Source organism: Sinocyclocheilus grahami, unplaced genomic scaffold (assembly GCF_001515645.1).
Source record: "Sinocyclocheilus grahami isolate Dianchi unplaced genomic scaffold, SAMN03320097.WGS_v1.1 scaffold23.1, whole genome shotgun sequence".
Classification (NCBI taxonomy): Eukaryota; Metazoa; Chordata; class Actinopteri; order Cypriniformes; family Cyprinidae; genus Sinocyclocheilus; species Sinocyclocheilus grahami.
Genome location: NW_015505202.1, coordinates 2,362,296 through 2,382,190, shown reverse-complemented (window position 1 = coordinate 2,382,190; position 19,895 = coordinate 2,362,296). Strand labels below are relative to the sequence as shown.

Here is a 19,895-nt window from a genome sequence, read left to right as displayed (position 1 = left end):
GTGTGTGTGTGTGTGTATGTGTATGTTAGACCAGTTTATGTGTTTATGTAGTATGTTAGACTAGTTTAAGTGTTTATGTAGTTAATAAAACCTTACTTGTATCACACTTGACGTGGTTCATTGTTTGCTTATAACTGGAGTCACTTAATCATGCAGATTTATGCTACAAGCTTTGTAGAATTGTACAGTAAGAAAGTTATTTCCCTTAACCAGGAAATTAACGTTCTTAGAATTGACAAGACAGTTGACCCTGAGAGGTCAGCTAAATATCTACAGCAGATCTAAAATATTCATAATCAATTGTAACTAGTTATGGTTAATTATTCATATTTCCCATGAGCTGATTCGTTACATGCTGCAGGGCAAACCTTTGGTTATGATTTTTCCACACCACCACACATACAGTGAGATAAATTCACGGCCAAATTCACACAATCCTTTGAGAGCCAGAGGAGTGCACAGAGAATTTCTCATTCTGTTAACTCTTCTACATCTAATTGTTTATGTGGCTGCTTTTTTTCTTTCTTCCTGCTATGCACTATATGATTAAATGATCTTGTGAGATCTATTGTTTACATTTACTGTCATGCATTTGGCAGAAACTTTCATTCAAAGCATTTTACATTTTAACAGTTCTAGTATTCCCTGAGAATCAAACCCATGCCCTTGGTGTTACAATCACCACACTTTAGTGTTTGAGCCATAGCATGAAAACAAAAATATCTACCATAGCATAATTTCTTTATTTGAAAATGTTTAATCATGAATACATATACTACCATTCTGAAGTTTGGGGTCAGTAAGTTTTTTTTTAAAGAAATTATTTGTATTACTTTTATTCAGCAAGGATACATTAAAATGATTAAAAGTGGCATGTTTAGTTTGTGTTTCTAAAGACTTTTAGTTTGTATTATATTTCCATTGCTTCTATTCTTTTTTTTATTTTAATTTTTTTGCTTCTAGTATCATCTGTTTCTAATTTAGTTTCCTTTTTCTTTTGTATATATATAGGCCTTTGATCTAGCATTCCTTTGTCGGTTCTTTTCATACTGTATAACCTAAATTTCATGTTGATAGTAAACTAGGAATCTGTTATTTTTGTATTGGATTCCTGTGTTCCTAAGTTTTTGGTTTGCTTTAATAAATTCAGTATGCAATATAGATCCACACCTCAACTCCTCTTCATCCACACCATTGCGCCATGACAGCAAAGACATGTATAATGTTACAAAAGCTTTCTAACTCAAATAAATATTGTTCTTTTGAACTTTATTCATCAAAGAATCTCAAAAAATTATGATCTTAATAATGTGTCTTGAGCAGCAAATCAGCATATTAGAATGATTTCTGAAGGATCATGTGACACTGAAGACTGGAGTAATGATGCCGAAAATTCAGCTTTAGCAGCGCAGGAATCAATTACATTTTAAAATACATTCAAATAGAAAACAGTTATATTAAATTGTAATAGTATTTCATAATTTTACTGTTTTTAGTGTATTTTTAAACAAGCAATTGCACCCTTGTAGTGCATCTACAAAGCAAGTATTAACTTAGTCTTTCCCCTGATACACCTCGCTTTTTCAGACCGATGAGTTTTGTCAAAATTGACGCGTTTCAGAAAGGCGGGGCATAGAGGAGAAACAATAATGTACAGTATGTGGAAAATAATGTGTTTCTTTTACCTTAAACCGCATAAACACATTTAATTACACCAAATACACAAAATAATGTTCTTTTTAGCAGCATCATATGATCCCTTTAAGTCATATACTCTAATATGTCCACCAAGAAGTTTTTGATTTAGCATATCACATATGCTATATAACAGATGCAAAGCCATCAGAAAGTAGAGAAAGAAAGCAAGAGAGGAGAAATTTGGTTAAACTCAATGAACCATTAGCCTGATTCAGTGACGTCCATCTGACTGGTGTCTGTGAGTGACCGCCTTTAGCTTGGCAACACAAATTCAGCGCTATGGCAAAATAAATTATATATGAGTCGTGAGCACTCGCTGTAGTATTGTTGCCGCCGCCGCCATGTCGTGAAGGCGCTGACTGGTGTCTGTGAGTGACCGCCTTTAGCTTGGCAACACAAATTCAGCGCTATGGCAAAAGAAATTATATATGAGTCATGAGCGTTCAGTGTGAGTTGTATGTGACAAAATACAAAAGACTGGGTACTGCAAAATAATGTCAAGACAGTAGGTCATTCAACTGAGCTAAAAAAAAAAACATACTGCACAGCGTGACCACTGTAGTCTGATTCACTGATGAGTGACTCTTTAGCTGGCTTGTTTAATAAAACACTCAAAAAGACAAAAGTTTCTTTAGCATGAAACTGCCTAAGGTGTAAATGAGATTTTCTCTTTTTTTCACCACAGAAGATAACCATTTTACTCTTGTTTAAGCGCAGACAGATCTTTCCTCTGTGCTGGACAGGCCTACAGGATGCAGAGGTGAATGTATTTATAGTAGTTGGAGATGGTAATGAAGACTAAATGGTTACACAACTTTTTTGGGAGGAAATGTGGTAGAGCATGTTCTTTACATCATCTGGATCTAAAAGGTATCTTTCTCCAGCGTCAGCCATTCAAAAGCAGTCACACATTCAATATTTCATTATATTATAGTAGGACTTTTGCCAGAACTTGGTTTGTTTTTGTTGGGCTCTTAAAAGCATGAAATGAATTTATATTGTTCCTGTCTGCTGCCTTTGACATCACAGCTCAGGATAATCGCGAGAGAAGCGTTTGTGTGGTGACATCAGTCAATCAGCGTTGTCATGGCGTCATTTTCCTGTAGCGCTATGTCATTAGTCACATGACATTTGCAGTTCAGTTGATTCAGAATCCAAAACATTATGGGATTCAATACTTTAGTGATCTCATAAGATTCCCAGCACAATACTAGAGCTTTTGAACATCTCAAATCCAGATGTCGAGGTTTGTTTATTCAGTGAGGAACTGGACATTAAATATGATTAATGATAATGTTTAAAACAATCAAATGTAATTAATCTATGCCTTTTGGTGTTTAATAGAGTACAAAGGCTATACAGTACATACTAGAAAGTTTTGCTATCCTTTCGAATTGAAGTCATTGGAAATTGAACAGTGCTATTGTACTGTTTAAAGGGAACACCAAAAAATGAGATAAAATCTCATGGTTTAAGTCCTTCAGGTTTCTGTGATATGCACTGTGAATGAAACTGTCAGAACCTGGAAGTCTGCAGATCCATATTCATCTTTAAGCAGAGACCACCTGGCAGGTCTCTTTCCTTATAAAGCACCAAATAAACTGCAATAAATAAACACAAGAAAACGTAAGAGATTCATATGCAGATAGTCGCGAGACATATGTGACCCTGGACCACAAAACCAGTCTTAAAGGAACACTCCACTATTTTTGAAAATAGGCTCATTTTCCAACTCCCCTAGAGTTAAACAGTTGAGTTTTACCGTTTTCGAATCCATTCAGCAGATCTCCGGGTCTGGCGGTAGCACTTTTAGCTTAGCTTAGCATAGATCATTGAATCTGATTAGACCGTTAGCATCTTGCTCAAAAATGACCAAAGAGTTTCTATATTTTTCCTATTTAAAACTTGACTCTTCTGTAGTTACATCGTGTACTAAGACCGACGGAAAATGAAAAGTTGCGATTTTCTAGGCAGATATGGCTAGGAACTATACTCTAATTCTGGTGTAATAATCAAGGAACTTTGCTGCCGTACCATGGGTGCAGCAGGCGCAATGATATTACGCAGTGCCTGAAAATAGTCCCAGCTAGGTAACTTCCAATAAGCCTATTTTCAGGCGCTGCAAAGTTCCTTGATTATTATGCTGGAATGAGAGTATAGTTCCTAGCCATATCGGCCTAGAAAATCGCAACTTTTCATTTTCCGTCGGTCTTTCTTTGGTCATTTTTGAGCGAGATGCTAACGGTCTAATCAGATTCAATGATCTATGCTAAGCTACAGATAAAAGTGCTACCGCCAGACCCGGAGATCGGATGAATGGATTCGAAAACGGTAAAACTCAACTGTTTAACTCTAGGGGAGTTGGAAAATGAGCCTATTTTCAAAAATAGTGGAGTGTTCCTTTAAGTGACAATTTCTCTGAATTTATATAACTGAAAGCTGAATAAATAAGCTTTCCATTGATGTATGGTTTATTAGGATCGGACAACATTTGGCCGAGATACAACTATTTGAAAATCTGGAATCTGAGGGTGCAAAAAAATCAAAATATTGAGAAAATCGCCTTTAAAGTTGTCCATATGAAGTCCTTAGCAATGCATATTACTAATCAAAAATTCAGTTTTGATATATTTATGGTAGGAAATTTACAAAATATTTTTACTTAGTATTCTAATGATTTTTGGCATTAAAGAAAAATCGATAATTTTGACACATATAATGTATTTTTGGCTATTGCTACAAGCATACCCGTGCAACTTAAGACTGGTTTTGTGGTCCAGGGTCACATATATTTAAGTACGCAGTGCAACAAATTGGTAAATCAAGGGCATATGACTATATTATGTAGCGTCTGGACCAATCAAACACACAATATATATTCTGTTTTTATATTTAACAAATACTCTGTAACCCCCGTCAGTTAACAAGCCATACGAGGACCCATGAACCCTTCCCCCCGGAATGCGTAACACCCCAGGGAGCCGAACAGGCCCCTTTGTTGCATGGCACATTAATTATCAGTTACACCTTTTTACAAAGGTGTGTTTGAACTCAGAATCTGACGTATCCCTGAAGGCTTAGATCTGCTGAATATGCAAATGGTTCCATAAATGTCATTCCTTATGTCTCTTTGTACTAAGTTAAACTTTAACCCTTTCCTATACCAGCTGTATGTGTGTGAGTGTGTATGTGTATGTTAGACCAGTTTATGTGTGTATGTAGGATGTTAGACCAGTTTATGTGTTTATGTAGTATGTTGGACTAGTTTAAGTGTTTATGTAGTTAATAAAACCTTACTTGTATCACACTTGACATGTTCATTGTTTGCTCATAACCGGAGTCACTAATCATGCAGATTTACGCTACAAGCTTTGTAGTATTGTACAGTAAGAAAGTTATTTCCCTTAACCAGGAAATTAACGTTCTTAGAATTGACAAGACAGTTGACCCTGAGAGGTCAGCTAAATATCTACAGCAGATCTAAAATATGAATAGTTAATTATAACTAGTTATGGTTAATTATTCATATTTCCTGTCATGAGCTGATTCGTTACAATTATTTTAAATCGAGGGCACAGTATAAAAATATTTAATTTAATTAAAAAATATAATAATTGTTATTATATTTTTCATACTGTGCCCTTGATTTATGAACAGTCAAATACAGCTAAAGACATTGCCATGCTGTTTCTCTTTATCTTTGTTCATCTTACTGAAAAAAAAACACAGCACTCCTTACAAAGAACAGGAAATGTTGGTTATTTCTTGACTTTAACCAAATGATCTTTGGTCCCATTGGTATCTGTTATATTTATTCAATTTCCCTTTAAGGAAGCTTCTCCACATTTAAGCCACCAGATATTAAAGCAAACACCGTATCACATTGATAGTCACATTTTGGAAAACTGGCTTCTAATTAGCTAATTCTGGGTATCATATATTTTAATTGCAGCCTTTGCAAAATAAACTTTGATATTATTTTGTCACCCCTACTGAGTGTAAATACAGCACTAAAGAGAAGCTCCAAACACAGAAATATTATGCTTAAATCAATATTTTATTGCTTTGGGATCCTGGTGGGCTGTTTCAAATGATACTAGAGTCTTGTCAAACATAACTCATCACTCATGTCCTTCTGCTTAATTCAACTAAAGACAAGCAGAGTGGCAAGAGACTTGCAAGAGAAAGTTTTTAGCAGGTCCTATTTAGCTCACATTTGTGCACAGATTATATTGAAGGATCAGTACAGTACAATGTGTCCAGTTCTGAGGCATGGAAACTACTTAATGAGGTAAAAATGGAAAATAACCAAATTTACTTCTAGGAAAAACAGTTGACAGGAAAAAACAAACTGAAATTAATTTATCTATACCTCAACGAAAATTACAGAGCCACAGCAACCTTTATTCATGAATAACATTCCTAACTTCATCTCTAAGACCATTATGGAGCTCAATCAGGGGGAGATATGACATTTGATATGAAGTCTGAACAAAAAATACTGAACAAACCAATTCAAAGTCAAAAGCAGCAGACTGAGCATTAGTATGCTTGAGTGAGAGTACTGCTTGTCTGCTAAAGCATATTTCTATGTAAATTATGTTCATTTTGGGTAAACACTACACACTGACATTTTGTTTGACTCTCAAGTAGGTATATAAAAAATAAGTAAGCTGGCCTCACAAAAAAAGTATTTTAAAAATTGAAATAAATTCCACCCACAGCTGCCCATATTTACAAAATTATACATGTGGCTTTTATCCTATCAGTTCATGTGTTTCCTCAGAGCTTAACCAATTATCTACTGTAGCAACAGAAATGGCTTGGCAACTTCATGAAAAAAAAGCCCAATAAACAAGTATAGCAGCAGTGCTGCTGATACTTAAATATTTGGAGTATTGTAATTTATTTTATTTTTTTTACATTTAAGCATTTGGCAGACACTTTTATCTAAAGTGACTTACAGTGCATTCACAGTTTTACATATTATCATGTGTTCCCTGGGAACTGAACCTGAAAATTAAACCTTCCTAGCTCAGTGCTGTACCAACTTGAGCAACTTTAACTTTTATCTAATCAGAGAAGACAAAGAAACAGTATTTTGTAAAAGTAGTCATATAAGCAGCAGAAAAAAAAAATTATGTCCACACTTAAAAAAAATAAATGAATAAAAATTGTAGTAGTATGGCCACAGACAATTACACTGTGACATTTGACTCAGACCCTAGATTGAAATGTATGACAAAGTGGTGGACCAGGCATTTCTGGCTGTGTTTAACAGTGGATGAGCCAAGAGTGTATCTTCAAAAGTGAGTCAGTCTGTAACTGAGCGCAGCAATTGCCCATTCATTAAGGCAACGAAACCAGCCCAGGGGCAGGCCGAGGGCCAAGTCAGGCAGAAGTGAGGACATGAACTCCTCGAGAATAAATAAAGCTTCATTGCAAAAGGCGAAACATTAGGGAGTTTCCCACGGGGCAATGCAGTATAACAACAAAACTGCAAGGCAAAACAAGGTTATATGACCCTGCAAAATAGGTTATCTTTGGGACTCAGTGTCACGTAACTGTGTCGATGAACACACGCAAAGACGAAGATGACGATAAGCAGTCTTTAATAAATCTTAAATCTACATATAGGTAAATCCAAGCAAGAAAAAGCAGGAAACACACATAACATTGACGATACCCGGCCAAATAATGCCAAGTTAACACTGCACGATTTTCAAACTCGTTGGATCGCCGTTGTTTTCACACTGCGTGACTATCTGGGGTAGCATTCAGTTGTTGCCGTGTTCACATTGCACGATGGATCGGCGACAGGGGGTTTCACATTGCATGAGTTCACAATAGGAAGAATCGCTGACAGGTCTGTCTGGTGCAGGGTTAGCAGGTTTTTGCTACAAAACCCGCCCAATTACTACTCAAAACTAGCCTGAAAATAGCCCAATTGCTTTTGAGGGGGTCCCCCAGTAAAAATCGTGCTCCGGGGGTAAAATACAATTTTTTTTGGCAGGGTTCTCCTGGTACAATTCATATTCAAGGGCCTAAATATCACGTTATTGGGGTTGCTTCAACCTGCTGACATAAAAAACAACCGCGGCAAAAATCGTGCTCCGGGGGTAAAATACAATTTTTTTTGGCAGGGTTCTCCTGGTACAATTCATATTCAAGGGCCTAAATATCACGTTATTGGGGTTGCTTCAACCTGCTGACATAAAAAACAACCGCGGCATCGCAGATTTGGCAACACTGGTCCGCAAACTACGTTTCATATAACTCCTCCCCGAACTTCCCGCTGCCCTGTATCTTGGTCTCTCATTGGCTGTAGGTCATCGCCGATGTGTTTTTCAGTCAGAACTCATTTCACACAGCGTGATTGTGAATCGCCAACAGCTCCAGATATTTAGCATGCCAAGTATTTCGCGGGCGTTGGCAACGAGTCGGTGATTCCCTCAGATCGCGTCTTTTGATAATTCACACTACGTGACTGTCACTCGCGTGAACGAGCACCGATTTGCCTCTGATTTCGGGCATTTGTCGGCGACTTCGCAAAACCTGTCGGCGAGTGAAAAATCGGGCTAAAATCGTGCAGTATGAACTCGGCATAAAGCTGAACAGACAGGAACTTAAATACACAGACCAAACTAGAATAATTAACAAGACACACCTGAACATAATGAAGAACTCAAATCAGGAACCATGACAACTAACTAGAAAACTGTGCAAACAAAGTCCAAACAATGTGATGTTGTGACAGCTAGTATATTAATTTCACCTAAAAAAACATTTTTGTATGTATATGTAATTGTCTTGTCATTTAAAGGACATTCAGATGTGTGACAGTACATTTTCAACAATTGCATCATTATTGTTCAGTTAAACCTGAACAATAGCTTTTAAATCATCAGTAGTATTATTTTATATCCTAAGGAATACACTTTGAACAAGAATTGTAGATGCTGTTATTTGAAATTACTGTAAATAATCACTTTATTCTCTGGAAAGATTCTGTCCTCATTCCACCCATGTTCAGTACCCGAGCCTGCTGAAAGGGCCCTTCTTCCACTCACACAAGCTCTGTGAATAATTGGTAGAGAAGAGTTCCTCTTGAATGACCAGTGAACTTCATCTAATAAGACCGCCTTGGGCTCATAAGCGACTTCAGAGCAACTAAAGAACAGTAGTTAGAGATGAGAGCCGCAAAGAGAAGACAGGCTCCATTACAATGTCTGAGATGTTGAGAAACGTAAAAAGGGAACCAAACACCCTTATGGAGTTCCTGTAGATCAGCTGGTAGTCGATGATGCTCACAACACAAAGGTTTCATTCTCAGGAAGCGCACAAATTGATTGCCTTTATCTTGAAATATACAGCTGGTCCCAAGTTATAAGATGCATATAGTCCAGCATATCAATGCTAGCTCTCAGGTGGGGTTCATTTGTAATTTTATGATGTAGGTACACTGGCTGTGTTGAAATGAGGATTACCTAACAGCAGGGAATGGTTGGTCTGAATAATCTAAACAGACAGTGGTGCCACAGCACATAGAGTCTTTAAGGTTGAGTATCTTAAATAAAACACATAGACAGCAATGGGGAGGAGAGGATCCACCTTGTTTCACCACAGAAGAACAATGAAGAGCAAATGTTCGTGCTCGTGTGACCGTGCTTATATTCATGTTTTCTGAGTAACTATAACTTTGGATATGTGGTGGAATGATTGCTAATTGAATATTCACACTGGGTCAGTGGTCTTTACAATGGGTCATGGGAGGTCCTCTCACTAGTGAGAAACATAATGAAGCACACATCGTGGGAGGCTAATGGGACAATTACTGGGTTAATTTGACCCACTAATCAAAGAACATTGTGCACTATACTGAGTAGAGGAGGAAACACTACAGAACAAGTAAATACATAAATAAATAATTAACTTATTTGAAATGTCTGACAAGTACACAGTTCAAACTGGTGCCACAAACTTCACAGTTGAGGAACAACATAAGGTCTCTGGACTCTATTGGCAGAGAAAAGTGACATATGGGTCAGTGTGACACCGGTGATAAGCACTCCATCCACTCACAGGAAAATGACTGGCCTGTTCAGTTTTGCTTGATAGTGGGCCAGTTACCTGAAACCGCTAAAAATAGTTCCTTACTTTCCACTATGATTCTGTACAATACCGTCAGGAGTGACAGAAAACATGAAATTACACTGAGTAAGAATCAAGTTTATGCAGAATGCTGTAAAATATCCTAATTAATTTATGAACTCTTAAAACTCACTGTATACTACAATACAGTGTACACTGACTGTTAAACAGTATGTATTTCTGTCAATATTTAATATCCTGTAATTTAAGCACTCCCATTAGCTGGGATCCTGGGAATGTATTACAGAAACGATTTAACTTAAAATTCTATCTTATCTGTTTAGTCACCATTGTAATTTTACTTGAGAAATAGAACTTTATCTTAAGTCAGAAATTAAGATAGGAAGTTTTTGTTTCAAAATCTGACCAGTAAGGTTGTCATGAACTATAAAGTTGCAATTCTCATTACTCCAGTAAAAAACAACTAGTGAGATAAAAATGTTTCTACAAATTAAATAGATGGTTTCAGACATATTAAATACAACGAATAAGTAAAGTACTAGTAAAGGTAAATCTGGACCATATATAGAATTCATAGCAAGAAATGGCAAAAATGTTAAATTTGTTTCCAGTAACAATGGAACAGTCACTTGTCTGTGTACTGGTGACTAATTAAATTTTAGTCACTATTTGTAGTATTAGTACTGAATGAATACAGGTGAAACGTATTATTTGCTAGCAATTAAAACATTTGGATATGACATTAAACGATCCATACATCAAAAGATCCGTAGTTTAAACGATTAAATGTTTAACGGCTTGCCATATTTGGTTTAAAAGCGATCTTACCTGCGTTTCGAAGTTTCTTGTTTCTGTACACAGAGAAGATCACCAAGAGGTTCCCCAATATATCAACCACGATAGTAAAGATCAGAAAGCTGCCCAAAGTTGTGGCGACCCAGGGTGGGCGATTCAGAGTGATCTCGTGAGGGCTCAGTGAAGAAGTGTTCATCAAGCGGCTGCCATTTATTTTCATTTTATCTTCACCTTAGTAATCCTCGCCATAAATCATAGGATTTGACTCCAGTGGAAAAACCATGTGTGGCTGTTATTGCGTTTGCGTAAGCGTGCGTAAAATGTAGGGCTGTTATCATATCATGGTCCTTGATGGAGCGCACGCCTTCATGGTCTGAGCGCGGACATGTGTCCGCACTTTTATAGCTTTCTGTCTACATCAGATTGTTGGTATGTGACATCCGACAGCAAGTTAAGTTCTTCTCAAATGCCCATGGATGGGTGATGCTGTAGATCGCTGTTACGCTGCCCCGTTGTGGAAGACAACGAAATCGGCTCGGAATTTGGGTCGAGTTGCTTCTTTCGCATTCCCTTGCGATTATTTATGCATGTGTTCATTCATTATTTTTGGAAATTCATGCTTTATTTACACCGAAATCGACACATTTACATAGTTTAATCAAGCGTCGTGGGGAAAATTTCGTTTCGGTGCGTGGAATATTGGTTAAAGACCTGGGATGAAACTTGGAGGTTCAAACTAAAGGCGATCCTTAAACTATTCGTAATGCCCTTAAGCAAAACATCTCGCCCGACGCTGCTTTATGGCTGTTTCTGTAACAGGCGAACTCTAAGTCCCTTTGGACAAAAAGTCTTTAGAATCACAAGTCAAAGTATTAATGTAATATACAGGTATGTTGTCAAGTGCACATCAAACACAAGCACTTGGCATTTCCACTGTTATTGGACAAAATATGCAGTTCATTAAACACATGTTGACCATTTTTGAGAGTGTCTAATTGGGCTTTTGACTTTAAACCTTAGAGCTACTGAGACATATATATGGTGATAGCGCCCCCCCTCCAAGAGGCAATATTGAGATTTATTATTTTTTATTTTTCTGCATCATTGCCCAGCCCTAATAAGTCAGTCATGTATCATGCATGTGCGCTTACTATGAAAATGTATGAGAAGTGGTCATGTTTATTATAAATATATTGTTGGTGGTATTGTCAGCAGCTCATCAGTGCATTTTATTCTAAAGAAAAAAGCGTGCCTTTGCATTCTGTTATCTAAATGTAGGAGTTTTCCAACTGTTGGACAGAGCTGCAAAAAGCATCTGAGCAGCAATAATAAACTGCCCCTTAAAAACAACCTTTTAGACCATGCAGCTGTCCATTTGCACATACAGCCAAATGTATTCGTCATAGAGTAATGTGGTCCAAACACTCTGTGGCTGTGGACTGTGGCTCAGCACCATGCATTAGCTTTGCATTGGAGGATGCCTGTCAGTGCCAGCCTCTTTAAATAAACCACACTGAATAGTTGCAGGTTTATCTCTCTCATACACACTTCTTTTCAGACATGTCAAAGCTATACATTCTAGTGTGTTACAAGTTAAACGGGCTATATCATATATTTGCAATATTTTCTCACTGAAGTCCATTTAAGGTCAAGGTGTCTTGCACCAAAAACCAGTGATAATTTACTTTTTCCACAGCCTCTCTATGCTTTGTGCCACTATATCCTTAAAACTTAAATGTAAATGTCTTTTACTTATGGGTTGTGGGTTCAATTCTTTAATAAGTCTTTTTGCAAAACATTCATTACATTGTGTCAAAACAATCTGCAACATTTGAACTGTTAAGTTCGAACTGATGTTATCAAGAACACTTTAAAACATGAGCCTCTCTTTCCTAATGTTGGGATCCATATGAAGATGTGGCAGAGTAATATAGCAATAGAGCAATATTTTGGACTAACATAAAACTCTATTTAAAAAAAGAGAGATAAGAAGTTAGAGTTAGAGTACTGAACATGTCACTCCTTAGACCACTCTTACTGTGCTTCTGTAACTTTTTTCCTCTCATCTTTTGAGTGATTATAAATTCCTTGAAATTCCAACAGTGTGCCGTCATGAAACACCACTATTAATATAGTTTGTGTGCTAACGATTGCATTTGACTGAACTTTTGAAAGCATAACATGAATGATTAGGGTGGCCCTTATTTTTGGACTTTTGAAAACTTCTGCTCTCACCTGCGCAGTCAACTCCCCTTCATGAGAAATGGAAACAAACCAAATTTTGCAGAGATTGGACTACGTTTGGGGTGTGCTCAACAAATTAATGTCTTAATGACCATAACAGCACATAATTAATAATTATACAAAGGCCATTGGTAAACTGTGAATTGGGTTAAAAACGAGAACACAGAACAGTGTTGTTAGACCGTCATGTAGCGCCGTTGCACTTCAGCCTTACTGTCCTATCGAAATAGAGGCATAAAACACCAAAAATAAAATCTTTAAAAAAAAGTTACATTACAACTCTGCTATGAGAACTGATCTTTGAAGAATTGCGATCTGATCTAGATCGTGATGACAATCCGACATGTCTTTCAGCAGCAAAGTTCTTGCAGATGTAGAAGCAGAATGTTAAAAAATTAAATTCTGATTTCATTTATAATGAATATCTGATCTGATTTAGATATTTTTGATGATCCGACAAGTCTTTCAACCACAGTACTTTTGCGGGGACCTGGAAACAGATTTCGGTGCTCTCTTGGCAATCTGCATAATGAGCTACATTTGTTCTTCAGTCTTTGAGAGGATTCCATTGTACTCTTGGATAAGTGGAGAAACAAAGGGGCAGTTGTTGCCTAATGGTTAGAAAGTCATCTGATATCAGAAACAGTCAAAAGTTGATCAGTGAACAAAATCTTTGTTAATATTACCAATCAGATCTTGAAGTATACGTGTTGATAAAAAGATACATTCTTTGAGCATACCCTAACTGATAATTTATCTGGATGGTATTTTGCATACAGTATACTTCAGGTGGAGAAACAAATGAGGGGTTGAGAGGTTAACATTTCCAATAAAAAATTGTACCCCCCAATAAGGGCCACCCTAATGAACGATGCACAGACTACTTTGGGTTTTGTTTTTGATCCAGGCCTTGAAGAAGAAAAAAAGTCACAGAAAAAAAATAATCTTATCTGAAATGGAACAGATTAATGAGTTGGAGTCTGGGAGACAATTTAATGAAGAAGAATCCAATACAATTTTGCATTAGCTCATTCATCAAGAATGCAGATCTTAACATTTATTGACATGTACCCTCACCTTCCTATCAGAACGCATTAACACTGGATCTCATTACACTTTACCCATGGTATTGGTTACTCCAGAGGACATATTACAAAGGAGAATATATATATATATTTTCATTACATTGACATTCATTTTTACAGTAAACACTAGTAGAGGAAGAGACCTGGGGCGTCATGATTAAAATCACTGAAGCTGTTTACACTATGAAATTAATATCTTACAGATTCGTACGCATTTGCACTTTGTTGTTTCTGACGAGAGAAAATTCGCCAGAAAGAGTGAAGAAAACACAGGCATTTTAGCGATGACTCATCTGAACGCCTCTGATTGTCAGGAGTAATGGGTGGTTACAGTGATGCTGTCAGGAGTAAGGGGTTGTCATGGTGATGCTGAGAGTGAGGAGTCATCATGGTGACACTGTCAAGAGTGTCATAGTGTCAGTGACAGGATCAGGAGTGAGGGGTTGTCATGGTGACGCTGTCAGGAGTGAGCCGGTGTTTTGTGGGGGGGGGGCGGGGGGGGGGGGGGGGGGGGGGTCGTCATGTGACACACAGCAGCCACAACAGCACTTGTTTTATTTATATTTTCCTTTTTATTCGAAACATCCCCAAACGCATTAACTATATCATGAAATATCTTGACTCTCACCTAGATTATGTTGATCTACAATGGGCGATGGTCAAAGTAACCTAATAATGTGATCTATTAACTATGCATAAAAACCTGACTGTTTACTTAGTTAACAGATATGGATGTAAAAAATAAAAACATTGCAAGTTGGGCTAATCGGTCATTGCATTCATAAGCTCAACAGCATCGTGTGTGATTGGTTAGCACCAGCCGAATTTAACAGCTGATATGACGCACTGACCGTTATAATCACGCCGGTGTGGTTGTATTAAATATAGAAAATATTAATTATATTAATATTTATTCATATATATTTTTGTCTTTTGGAAGCTGCATTCAAAATCCACTTGGCTCAAAAATCTGAGGGGGCATGACGTGCCCTCACTTTGAATGGGCATGACGCCTCTGGAAGAGACTATTATACTTTTTTTCCAGATTTCCCTGGGCTTGGTTATATAAATCTGAAACAAGGCTGCATTTGATCTCTGCAACGTGACACATAAATATGAGCAAATAGGTTGTGCAATGGTGGGAAACTGCCAGTGTCAGCTTTCAAACTCAAGTTACATGACACGCTTGCAAACAAACAAACAAACTTGAGCTCCCATTTTTGTTGTAATATAATAAAAATACCAGGCAGATAAGAACAGACAGCCTGACTTACTGTCAAATTTATTAAGATATGATGATCTGACGACTGTCAAATTAGTTTTACCAACTCCGACCAAAGAAAGGACAAAGCCGTAAGTAATTAACTTAAAGTGCATTGTTCGTCTCACTGGCATTTCATTGATAAAGGTTGACATGTGGTGTATGTGCGATCTCTCTTGAGTTACTCTTGGTGTCCCTTAAAGATCACAAGCTGAGGTATTCATTTGGATGGAGTTTAATTATGTTCTGTACTTTGTCGGCCCTCAGATACGAGGAATCCTCGCTCATATTACAGAGCGTGTGAGAAAGGGGATACAGGACCATAGTCATCAATAAATCATTTAAGTGCACTGCAAAGTTAATTCTGTGAGCCTTTGTTGTTTAAAAAGTAAGAAGAGACTGGAGTTTTAGTTTTATCGTTCACTGTGTATCTAAGTAATATTAGGTTTCAGTTAAAGACACTTTCTGACTCCATTTCAACGTTTCTGTTTGGTAACTTCAGTGTTGTTGAAATGTTTGTGTGTAAGAAACACTTTTTATTCATGACAAGATATGCATGCCTGCTATTGGCTCTCATAGAAGATTGATTCATGACCATACAGTGCTTTTTGTCAATTCTACGTCATATGATCATGTTAACAAACTTTCATTATAACATTATACCTTCTAGTGAAATCCTATAGAAGGATAGCCATGTGAGTGCATATAAACAGAAAATGCCATTATCGGGATGTGAATGTAAGATAATGTTGTCGTTTATGTACATAAATTACCTACCTCAGGCATTAAACCAATTTTCGAGAGCAACAGCAAATCTGTAAAGGAACAGACAGCATATTCAGCTTAATTATGTTTCTGATTCGTTATGACACAGCCATGAGTGAGGCACGCTGCTTCAGGTCTTTGTGCGACTGCGAGTCTTTCGCTGAGAAGTTGAGAAGTGAATATAGAACAAGAAATGCCATGTTCTGTGCTGAGCAATGAACACATGAGTTGCCAAAAGGGTGTTTTGAGTTTATATGAATTAAAGAGAGGCCTGACGTGAAGCCTGAGATATTGTTAGGCCAAGATAAATGGGGGGGAAGAAAGATGGAGGATGGAAAAGACAAAGAGAGTGTGACAGGCATATCGGTTACCGAACAGACGACTGAAGGAGAAAAGAGAGGAGGTCACAGAGGAAACAAAGAAGAGATAATGAGAGTCACTAGAAAGATGGATGGGGTCCGTCTTGAGTGAGAAAGAGAGAAAGGTAGGAGAAACATCAAGCAAAGTAGATTGTGGAAAAGTTAAAAATTATTGACCACAATTTACTTTTTTAACTGGTTTTCTCTGGAAGGAAAAGACGAACAAATTTGACACTTCCTTAAAATGTCTTTCAGATCAAACATCTTTCATTCATAGCAACATTATTAATTTTTTTCTTAAATATTAGCATAGGTTGAATAGGAAAAATCAACCCTGCACTGTAAATAAAAAATTGAAGTTAAATAAAACGAATATTATTGGAGTATTTTTCACAAGAAAATGCTGTTTCAGTCTTTCTACTTAAAAATTTTCACATTTAACTCTTAAATTCTCAATTTTTTGTGTGTTTGTTTCTAAATGTCACTTGAACTTTAAAAGGGTTTGTACCAAGTGACAGATGAATTTGTGCCAAAATACCAAATTGATCATATTAATTAATAAATAAATGCACTACTAACTAAAAACAGTACATTACAATGTAGAAAACCATCTTCTGAGGTCATTTTCACTATAATTTCTCATTCATATGCAAGATGCCGTATGAAATAGTATGATATGAGAAACATGAACACGCTGGCCAATCAGAATCGAGAATTCAGATTCCAGAGTCGTCTAATAAAATACAACCTTTTACACTTTCAGCAAGACATGAATTCTATAAGATAAAAGTCAGATATATAAGGTTGGAAAGTTATATGAGAACAGACTATTTGTGAAAAGCACAACATTTTCAGAGTCAGATTTTACCGTAGCCAAAATGCCATTGTGTTATCAGCGAACTTTTGGCATTGAAGGGAAAATTCATAAGAAGTGATTATTTCAAGTGACATTTAGGTAGAAGGGAGTGTGTGTTGTTGGGCTATTTTGTCTTTCATTTTGTGGACAATTGCTATATTGCAACAACAAGAGATATCTTTCTTTATTTTCTCTGGATGGAAAATAACATCGAGCATGACTGAATAGAAATAGGTATTCAACCACTGGAATGCAGCTTGCTGTTCATTTATCAAATTTTTATTTACTTATTTTATTATTTTTTGGTTTTTCTAGAAATAGCTGGGAACAACAATGGCTGCCATGAAGAGGGTATTGTTTGTAGATTTTATTTCCTCCCAAAAATGCTTTGAAAGCACTTAAGAGAGTTCTGGCTGCTTTAAGTGCCCATACAGAGTTGAAACGTGGACATCCAACATTTCGTGGCATTCTCACCTTCTGTAGAGGCCAGGTGTGAGGAGTAGTCCCAGTAAACAGGTTATTACCACCTGGCCTGCTCATTAACATGTTTAATAGAGCTTGGTACATGTGTGTGTGTGTGTTCCTGAGAAATATAATGAGTGTATAATGAATACTCAGTGAAATCTTGAGGTGATTTAGCACTCAAAGGTCAGATTAAAACTGGATGTTGTAGACAGTGAAATGTGTGACGTGGCTTTTCTTGACACATGGGTGTTTTTCTTTTTAAACAGCATTTTTTTAGGTTGAATATTTTATTTTTAGATTTATAAGATATATTTCACTAATTTGGGCTTGTCCTTTGCCCAGAGTTTTTTTTTTTTTTAATTACTCTTGTAAAGTCTACTTTCTACCATCTATTTAAAAAAATAAATAATAATAATAATAATAATAATAATAATAATAATAATATATATATATAATTAATTTGGTTATTATTTGTAGTAGTACTATTATATTAATTTATTGGTAGTATTCATTTGGTATTTTTTTTTTTTTTTTAATGGTATTTTTTTATTTTTGGTAGTAAAGAATTATATATTATTATGTATAATTATGTTATGAATTGTGTATTATTTGCAGACTGCTAGCTAGTATGTTGTAAGTTGTTGTGTTAGTAAATGTGCCTTTTCTCCAAAAATTAAAGTTGTCATTCCTATCACATACAATACCCAGATTTAAAAGAGTCAACACTATTACATATTATGCCAAAACCATTTGAAGGTTGATCAAATTCATTATGTGACATTTATTCCTTTGCATATGATAAATAAATGTTAACAGAGATTAAATGTATTTTATAAAAAATGTAAATGTAAATGTATTATATATATATATATATATATAGTGATATATATATATAAGTATAGTGTTAAAGGTCTGTAACACCTGCTCTTAAAAATATTTGACAAATATTTTGGAGGACGTTGGATGTATGTAATTGCTGCTCAGGGTATAGATATATATAGACAACTTGAACTCAATTTGAAAATCCCCTTCATGCACAGCTTTTTAGGCAAGTATTTCCAGCCATCATTGACATTTGAAATTCAATCATCTATTATAAGTATGCAAGTCTCTTCTTGTATGTGCAGTGGGTGATACAAGTGCACTGGCGCAAAATTATTTAGACACTCAAGAAAATTGGGTACATTTATTTTGTGATTATTTTTTAATGAATTGATTAATAAATCAAAATCTTGACAACAAAATAGTTCATTTGCAATTGTAATTGAATTTGTGGAAGTTGTTTATTTGGCAATTCACTCAAAAAGATGTTACAAATCCTGAATTAGTTCCAAAGTTCCAATTTATTTGTCACACAGGATTGCATTGTGGGAGTAGAGTATTGCACGTGGAGTGAATTTTGGCAGACGTCATCTACGGATTCCATCGATATATTTAATAGAAAAACAATATAAAAATTTGCATGGTAGTATGTGATTTTGAACATATGAAGTCCCATTCATGGAGACTCTTGGAACATTTGTTGTTCATTGTGGAACTGGGTGGGCCACATGAGTCACATGACTGCATCAGGCAAGGTCAACCTGTCACACTTTGTTACACACACACGCATCCTGTTCCTCGCCTCAGGCCTCTGTCACTACTTCTCAAAGCATTTAAGTGCTGTCACTATCTCATACAGTGAATTGTAAGACATGCACTAGTGTAGACCTGTCTTCTCCAGTATACTCTATTCATTGTAAAAGACATAATATAATGCCCACAGCAGTGTTTAGAGTATACTGGAGAATACTGTTATTTGTCAGCACTATTCTAAATGAAAATATATTTTCATTGAAACATTCTCAAAAGAAACTGTATTAAGTTAAATCTTGCAATAAAAACTCTCTGTGCAGGTAGCTTTCATTAGCAGTGGGCAATCAGTCATGCAGTCAACCTGCTTGTTTGACCTTATTTGACTGTGCTGCCCTCTAGTGTTTAATTGTGTGTATAACATCGAAAGAATGATCTCCCTCTCAACACTGCTTTTCAATGCAAATTGAATATTTATATTACATAGGTTGACACATCCTGGAAAAAAAACACAAATGCTGATTTGATTTGATGTTTTTTTTAATCAAATATACAATATAAAGCATGGAATTTGATTTAGCGGATATTGTAGTCGACCATGTAGATGATTTGATTAATTAGCCATTTAAAAAATTAAACACATTAAAATGTTAACATGTTCATGCCCTAAGTTCTAAAAGAGT

General features: G+C 36.2%; 1 protein-coding gene across 1 annotated transcript in view; it reads right to left on the bottom strand.

Annotated features, from left to right (window-relative positions):
- Positions 1 to 10,999, bottom strand: part of LOC107561647 (melatonin receptor type 1A-A-like) — a 16,470-nt gene extending 5,471 nt beyond the window's left edge. Inside the window, exon 1 of the mRNA XM_016246120.1 lies at positions 10,639 to 10,999. Within this exon, the coding sequence (XP_016101606.1) occupies positions 10,639 to 10,825 (187 nt within the window). The 5' untranslated portion in view covers positions 10,826 to 10,999. The remainder of the gene's footprint in view (positions 1 to 10,638) is intronic.
- Between the last annotated feature and the right edge of the window lie 8,896 nt (positions 11,000 to 19,895).